The sequence below is a fragment of the Dinoponera quadriceps genome, unplaced genomic scaffold (genome assembly GCF_001313825.1).
Source record: "Dinoponera quadriceps isolate SergipeBrazil2010 unplaced genomic scaffold, ASM131382v1 scaffold163, whole genome shotgun sequence".
Classification (NCBI taxonomy): domain Eukaryota; kingdom Metazoa; phylum Arthropoda; class Insecta; order Hymenoptera; family Formicidae; genus Dinoponera; species Dinoponera quadriceps.
The window spans coordinates 2,112,173-2,121,317 of NW_014554384.1; the positions used below are offsets into that span (position 1 = coordinate 2,112,173).

A 9,145-nucleotide genomic window follows, 5' to 3' on the forward strand; every position below is an offset into this window, starting at 1 on the left:
AATCCATCATTATTTTAGTAAATCAAACAAGATTCCAATTAAATCCTAAAATATAAGTTTGGGATAAGAATGGGAATAAGAATTGGGATAAGAATGGGAATAGTATCGAGATCGGATAACTTGTTTTTGGACAACTTTAGATATTTTAATCAAAATCCATTATATCAGAGAAAATTTCTATACGGAATGGCCTTTTATAACCTCTTCAAATGTTTGTTCGTATAAAAACACTTCATTTGTGCTCCGTTGTTTGCATTTCTTGTATTTTCTTGTTATTTTATTCTACGAAGCATTCTACGAAAAAAAATACAAATAACATTATAAAAAATAATACTGAAATAAAACTAAGTAAATACGGGAACGACAACTCTCCCCAGACATTGATGTTACTATTATCGTCTAATGATATTTTATGATTGACAGTAAATTTTTTAAGTAAATGTCTAAATGAAAACCGACTGAAATATGCAAATCATCAATAGAGATAATTATTAAAACATATTAAGATAATATGTTATATCTTCGCCATAAAGAAAGAAAAATATAATGAAAGAAAGCATAAAGAATTAACACTTTGAGAAATGTTGTACAACGCCGAATGCTGTGTCGAACATGGCGGTCGTAATTTCGGGCAATGTGTTATGTGTTAAAAAATGTTTCATCTATTCTATTCTATTCTATTTTATTCTATTCTATTTTATTAATGTCTCATCAATTAAAGTTTATTCTTTTTGTTTCAACTTTTGACATTTCACTCCAGTTCAACAATCAGTTTACAGTCTAATTTATCAGTTTAATACATAAGATATTAATTATCTCGTAAACGATGCATGGTAGAAACTTTTACTAAGTATGATTTTAATTTCTATTGACTGCTACTACATAAATATATGTATATGTATGTGAACGACATACAAAAGAGGTGTAAATCCATCCGTACAATGTGTACATGGTACAACTTGAGTAATGCTAATGCCGGCAGTAATGTAACTTTTAAGCTTCATAACTCGAAAAGTACTTCACAAAAAACTACATTGTCATACTGTTTTGCAAAGCTTTCGAGATAAGCTACAAGAATGTAATAAAAAATGAAGATTTCTATTTAAGAAATTGGTGACCTTCACATGACTTTGACAACGCTATTCATATACTAATACTACTATTTAATGTGTCACATAAAATCTTACAACTTTTGTGTGTAACATTTTTTTCAAAAATACATATTTTTCAAAATATTCAGCTGGACACTTATGGACGGACACCCTGTATAGTTCTTATTGTTGTATATAATATTATTGTAAACAATATATGATCCAAACATTAAAAATAATTTCTACACTATAATTTCTACATTATAATATTTAGAAATATTATATTATCAAGTAACAACATTATATTATCAAGTAACAAGTTTAAAACATTTATAAAATATTATGCTCAAAATGTTTATAAAATCCACACAAAAACAATGTTTCAAAAGATTGACTTAATATTTCTTGCTAACAGGGTTAATTGTCAATCACACTATATAAAGTATGATCATTAGATCGTCACATTTATTGTCAGAGTAATATTTTCGTAATAAAAAAACAGTGTAATTGCTATTAAAGAAGGAAAATCTTTATTTTAAACTTTCGCAGTTTAATAATAACAATAATTTAATTTTTATTTGTCACAATAATGTTACCGAAACGATAGTACGATTATTAATTATTCGCTGATACTTATTGTATCGTCAGATGTGTCATTATCACAGATTAATTCAGAGAGCAAAGTTAAATGTTCATTACGAAAATATGTATCACCAGTCTCTATGTCTCTGTGTGGCGCAAGGCCAGCAAAATAATTTTTCCCATTAAAGATAGGTTCTATATTGGTGCTTAGAATATCTTTCATCTCTTCTAAGCTGTTTCCAGCATCTTTTTCGGATGAAGTTAAAAGTATCGGACAAAGTTCGACCATTACTTTTATAGATTTCGACCATATGTTGCTCATATTAAATTCCGCATGAAATCCTACGATTAAGTTTGGTCGTATGTAATGCTCAGGCGATGATGCATAATCATGGTACAACATAGATATTACAGTAAACGAAAATGACTTTTTACTATCCGAACAAAGCTTACAAAGTTTATGTTTATCCGAATAGTACGTCAAATCCGGCCCTACAACAAAAATTACTAATTCTGTCAATTTAGGTATAAGGTGTAATAAAATTTCCCAAGCTGGTAAACTATCTTTATCTACCGTGGTCGCGGCTACAATATGAATGACAATTTTTGATTTTTTTAGAAAAAATAATATATTATTTCTTTTAAACCCAGAATAGATTGTCAGTGGCCCTGAAAGGTGATCAGACAGAATGTAGTCTTTAGCGAGCCAATTTACATCTTTCCTCGATATTAGCACATAATCTACACAAAATTCAAGCATCTCTGCAAAATGTTTCTTCTCATTAACCGACTCAAGAAATGCATACGATATACCAGTTGTATTACCAGAGATAATTTCGATATCTATATTAAGCAACCGCATTAATCGCTCGCATTTGTCCGCATCATGTTTTTTGGTGAAAGCTCCCGCGTGTGCATCGCAATAATTAGCGGAGAAGCACTTTTGGCAAGTCTGAAGTCTCGTCTGTTGGTGACAAACAACACACGATTTTGACCACAATATCATTTGCTTTTCATACGATTTCATTGGACGATGAAAATTCTGTTGGATCGCTGCCATAAATTCATTTCTCGATTCAATCCATTGTTGCCAGTTGCTATAGTTGCGCGTGTCTTTCTGTAAGCCCAATCGCGTTATAATTGTGCAGATTTCCTCGTGTTCCGTGTGGTGCTCTATTTTGTGTTTCTCGCTGCAGTAAGAAATCAAAGAGCACCGATCACATAATATTAAATCACCTCGGTCTACCGTTTTACAAACGTGACACGTATTCGGGTTGAAAAACTGATTATAATATTCAACCGTATAAGGTCCATGATATTTAAACACTTGTATATTCGGGTTGCTCATGCCGATGTGCTTTTTTAAGCGTTTAATAAAATTCTTTAGTAATATAACTTGTGAAATAATGCGCAAAACTCGACGTGTGCGACAATAATAAAATCTTCTATACAGCTCCGCGGAATGGATGTTCACGCTTCGACTGTATACTAAGGACTATAATAATATGTTTATGTATGTTTCGGCCAATATCGGGAACTGTTGTCAATTTCAATTGAAAGTGGAGCTAATAGAAGCTACAAATATGATTTTTCAGATTGAATATTCTAATAAAGTTTAAACACATAGTGGAATATGTACATATAAATATAACATGTAAAAAGACATTTATTTTCTTAAAGTTAGAATTTTAAAAGCATTATGTTTAGGAAATGAAATAAATTAAATATTAGAGTGTTATTTAACGATTAGTAGTCTGAAACAAAATATTCAGGAGTTGATCACAATGACATTGAAAGAAGAAGTTTTAAACGTTTCCTCGTTTTTCGTTGAAACCGTAAAAGTAGTTTAGTTGCTACAGTCAAAAACGTAATATCGGAAGCTGTTTTCATACCTGTGGCACGAGTAAACAGTATCAACTTGGATTTCTATTATCTCAGCTTTGGTATGGCTTTTCTCTTCAATATTTCTCTAATTTTACATACACGTAGATCGCGTTTCGATTGATACATTGTTAAAATTCGAAAAGATTCCTAAGAAAGAAATTTACGGGCGGACTACCGTAAGGGATCATGGTGTTGTATCGATGTGAATCGCGGGGTGAATTTCTTGCTTCACTATGGCACGCCAACGACGTGCCGAGTGATTCCGGCGTAGACGCGTGGCGTCATGGTTCGCTGCGGCTCAGTCGACGCGTTCCGACCACTCGGAAATATATGTGCCGTCGAGATCACAGGCCGCCATTCGTCGTTCCTGACTGGCGCTAAAATTAAGCGACATCGCTCGGTCTTCAGTACGCTCACGAAAACGAACGCGAAGTCGAATCCGCGAGAGAACGGGACTTCTCCTTCGGGGAGAGACGCGTCATGGACAGGCGAAGCTTCACGACTTTATTCCGAGGGAATCAGTCTAATTACTTGCAGATCCTTGTAGGAATCGTGCATAGTCTGCCAACACAGGATTAGGTATTCAGTTGCCGAAAAGCGGACGTCATGTTTTGGTATTGGCTCAGTACTGGTCCAGACAGCGCGCAATATTTATAAAATATTTTTAAAATATAGACATTAAATATCTTGTAAATATTTATACCCGGGAAATTCGGGTATGAGACGGATTAAGATAAATACTCTAAAAATTATGTATTATAGAATATTTTTGATAGACAAATACAGTACTGATTCTCGGTACTGTACTCCGATTCTGTAACTTATAACAACGTGTGAGCTTTTCTGCCATTTGTTGGATCTGTGCAATGACGACGTAACGACACTGTCGTTCACAGTTACAGGATAGCGAGTTACGAGCACCGTTACGATGTGTCCTGTGTCACTGTTACGATATTGTTACTATACTAGCCTATTTCTATCATCCCGGTATTAAACCAGTACTGACATCCAATACTGCACTACAAATCGGCCAGTGCCTCGTGTCAGTAACAAATTTCTATTTAGGGAGATATCACGCATAACGCGGAAAAAATGACAGAGATCGGAAGTGCGCGATTTTTAATCGATATCATAAAGGATCACGCGGGATTATATTCAGTTCTTGGCTCTCAGTTAAACAAAAATGATACGTCCTGTGTCTTCGCAATGAAGACAAAGACCACTCGACCGTATGTACGCCAATCGAGAAGGTGAGATTTGAACGGGGAAAAAACCGCGCGAAATTGAAACGTGACTCCTCTATCGTGCGGCGTGCCTTCGATAAACAATCGGGCGATAAGAATCGCCGTCCGGTGATTTCGTCGGAAGTTAGACGACGACGTCGGCGGTGCACAAGTGGAAGCGGAGCGCTCTCGAGAGCGCCGCGATTGAGGCGGCGGAGGAAAATAACCGGAGTTTTAACGGACTCTTTGAAGATCGAGATTGGAAACGTCTTCTTCACGACTTTACAGTAGCTGTTGGGGCTATCGCCTGAGGACGATGGATGGAGGGGAGGGTTGGAGGGGGTGGGGGCGGAGATAAAAAAAGGTAAAATAGTGTATTAGCGAAGCTGGGTCTGTAACTTCTATTCGACCGTTAATGGAACAGAGACGACCAACGACGCAACCGTAAAGATCGTCCGTTCTATTAATCGACGAGCTGTTGATAGCGTCAACGCGAACGAACACCGTTCCATTTTTCCAGAGGTTGTTTCCCGTGAGCGCCATACCGAGTCATCAGAGAAGCGCGCTTCTCCCCGCAAATGTGACTCCCCGACGCAACATTGATCGTTCCGTGCGCGATCGTTCCGCGAGCGTTATTTACACCACCGGTGAGGATTTAACTGCCGGCGCTAAGTTATTTCTCCGAATGTAAATCGGCGCGAATCTAATTCGTCCATGAGTTCCACCAACGTCCGATTGGTGGGCTCGTTGGTTGCTTAACGGTTCGATTTCTCGCGAAACAGCCCGTACAGAATTCCCTAATAAATCGATGCGGATTCCACGAGCGGCGGCAATAATAGCCGCTCAGTTAGTGGCGCGTTCCCAGTCGGTTCTCTCCGACGAGAGGACGCGATGCCAAAAGAAGAGAGCCCGGCTACCAACCGGGCTGTCTGAGACTCCGCCGGCCATTCTCTCTCGGCGCGCGCCGCCTCGAAAGAGTCTATAATTCTACGGCGCTTCGACGAAATCCCCGAAAGAAAGAGCCGCGCGGCGGAGGACTTGAGCCTGATCTACGGCTCTCGTTACTCGGTCGCATCGTCGGCTGCCTCCGACGTCGAGGAAACCATCTCTTACACATCCAGCAAGCTAGCTACCCACCCACCTACCTACCCAGCTACGATCTATGATAGCACTCTGCGTCGGTTGCATAACGATAAGATTTCGCGCACGTTGCACACGTGCCGGGAAAGCCTTTGTTCCGTCTCCATCTCGCGTAACCCCTTTGACATTGTCACGTGCCAGCGTTTAAATCTCGTGCCGGCTTGCGAGCCCGACGCAAAGCTCCTTCATGAGAGAGAGGAAGCCCCGCTTATTTTGATCTCGTTATCGATCCACGCGGCACCAACGGACCACTCGATCGCTCGCGGCAGGAAAGGCAGAAAGTTGCGAGCGCCACTAAGATCGCGGCAATTAGAAAAGCTGCCCTTTTTCCACTGTACTCTCGGAGATTGATAGATAATGTTGCCTCCCCCCCCCTCCTCTGTCACTTTCTCTCTCTCTTTCTCTTATTTTCTCTCAGTTCTGCCACCTTCAAACTAACGAGTAAGTTTGGAAAATGTTGGTACAATATCGTTAGATTGTTGGAGGCTTCTGTCTCTGTATGTATTGCACTTTGTACGAAAATTTCGAAATCTACGTTTCTCGATTTGCCAACGTGACAAGTGTTCCGGATAAGAAACTAATGGATACCGGTCGGGCATGCGTGGTCCACAATATTTAAACACTTCGGCTGTATCAATATGCCATTGACGTGTTTACTAGTTTATTAATAGTTTATGATATCACTTTGGAAGTATAACGTTCGAAAGCTCTTCATCTCAAAGAAAAAGACGGAATTCTATATATATGTTATACGTATGTCATACGTATACAATAACATATTTGTGCGTCATCTCAGCGATTGTTTGGAAGAAACTGTTCAAGTGTTTACAAACGTTTCCGCGTGCCTCGGGAATGTTGACATTTCAGTTTGTAACTGAAGATGTAACTAACTTACCAAAATTCATTATCAAATATACATCGCGAATAAACTTGAAACATACGACGTTTACGATCATTTGTGCTAATATCAATTATTAGTCAAAATTCATTGGAATAATCACAGTACACAAATTTTACGAAGTAATTTTACACCTTTATAGAAAATAAAAATACACATCTACATTCGGAATTTGAATGATTCGTTAAGAAATGGTTAATTTATTCGTGAAAGTAACCTACTTTGCGTATCGTTTATAATAATGTTCGCAAATGATGACAAAATCCCACAGAAAAGTTGTTATAATCTCCAATTGGCTGGCTAAAGTCATTTAAATTCTTGAAGATTATTACATATTTATTATGAAAGAACACATCATTAGTTTGAAAGTCTCTGTATGGTCTAAGAGTAATATATTCATTTTGATTGAAAAGAACAGAATTTATTATTTTATCGACTATTCTATTTATCTCTGATACATTTTGATGCATCTCTATTAACGATTTAGCAGTTGAAAGTAATGGACAATTCTGAGGCTGTATTACTTTTATAGATTCCAGCCATATCTCCTTCTCACTAAGTTCCGCTTGAAATCCTACGATCATATTTGGTATTTTACATTCCCATTTGAATTATACAAAATATGATTCAAAAATTAACTTCTAGTTACGCATTCTGCACTTAATACAACCAATACTTAATACAAACAATATTTTCACGAAATTCAGGACAGTAATTCTGACTCTATTATTATAATTATAAGTACTCTTATGTCACGTGGAAATAATGTAACAACAATTTCGAAGCTGGCAGATCCTTGTTGTCGATGGCGTTTGTAGCTAAAATATGAATGATAAAGATATATTCAGACGTCTCTATTAATCTCTATTATAGATTCCCAAGATAAATTTGTCTTTTTCATCTCATTAATAAATATTCTGATATATAATCAGTAGGAATGTAACTAAGCTATTTGTCAACACAACCGCGACTTTTCCTATCTTCTATTATATATTGTGTAAAAAATATTATCGTGTTACAGAAAATTTTGTTTTTATCAGGAAAATCCAAGAACTTCAGCATTAATCGTTCCTCCAGTGAAAGATCGATACCTACGAGATCTAAGATGAAACTAAAAATAAACTGTTGGCAACTGCTGACTCAATGACAGTTTAAACTCATTGACGTGATCGATGCGATAGTTGGCGGAATAGCAGATGCCGCAAGTCGACGAAGTTCAGTCTGTTTGTGACAAATATGATCTTGCAAACTTGAACATTTGCTCTTCGTACGGCTGTAATTGATGTGGCAGACACGGCTTCACTGATCGCAGGAATTTTTTTCTTGATTCGATCCATCCTGTAAATGTTAGACTGCCAATAACCAATTGCAGATTATCTCTTAATAACTCTGCTATAATTACGCAGGTGTCCATATGTTGTGGTCAATACATTTGATGCTTCTCGCTGCGGTACAAAATCATACAGCACTGAACGTATATCAAATCGCCTTCATTTTCAATTTGCAAACGTGATAAATGTTCGGACGGAAAAACTGATTGTAACATACAGACGGCATTTTTCCACGATATGTATTCACCATTTGTCATATTAATATATGCGCATAACAGAACTTACGAATATTTTATTTGTAATATCAACTTTGGGAAAAAATCACAAATTTCGGTATTTTAACGAATGAAACAAAAATCTGTATACTTAATATGGATGTTCACTTGGCAATTGTCCGTAGGACACTACTCCAATATTTGCGAACGTTTCTGTGTGCTTTGGGAATTGTTGATATTTCTTATTGCGACTGGAAATATGTATATGTAACGAACTACATATATGACTATTACCAAGTACAATGTCATAATAACAATGTCGAATAAACTTGAGACATAGGATAAAAGGCATACTGTACTATATATTAGTATCACATATGTGTAAAAGTTTATACTCATATTTATTGTTGGTTGAAATTAATTGATTGTTGGATTAATTATGATACACAAATTTGACAATTTATTATGTACTTATTCTCTCTCTCTCTCTCTCTCTCTCTCATTCATATAATTAAAAATTTTTATATATTTATTAAATATCAGTGCTAATATGACTGTCAAGTCGACAGATTTTAACGCCGGTAGCGATTCATTTTTGAGACAGAATCGTTTCACAGTTTTATCGGCGTATGCAACCTCCTCGTTTATTTACGACATCATGAAAAATCGACAGCTATTGAGCGAGATTTTATTTCTCAGTCATCGGATGTCGCGATTCATCGTTGCGTTTTAAAATCATCGCGCCGCCCGCTCATCATTGGCGAGCCTATTCGCATGTGCC

The 9,145-nt window shown here is 36.9% G+C and overlaps 1 protein-coding gene and 1 pseudogene across 1 annotated transcript; both read right to left on the reverse strand.

The window, feature by feature from the left end:
- Nucleotides 1-1,710: 1,710 nt before the first annotated feature.
- On the reverse strand, nt 1,711-3,021 carry LOC106747671. The gene has a single exon (XM_014625431.1). It carries the CDS (start codon nt 3,019-3,021, stop codon nt 1,711-1,713), a length of 1,311 nt encoding a protein of 436 aa, XP_014480917.1.
- A 4,030-nt stretch (nt 3,022-7,051) lies between these two features.
- Nucleotides 7,052-8,399, reverse strand: LOC106747676 (annotated as a pseudogene).
- Nucleotides 8,400-9,145: the final 746 nt, after the last annotated feature.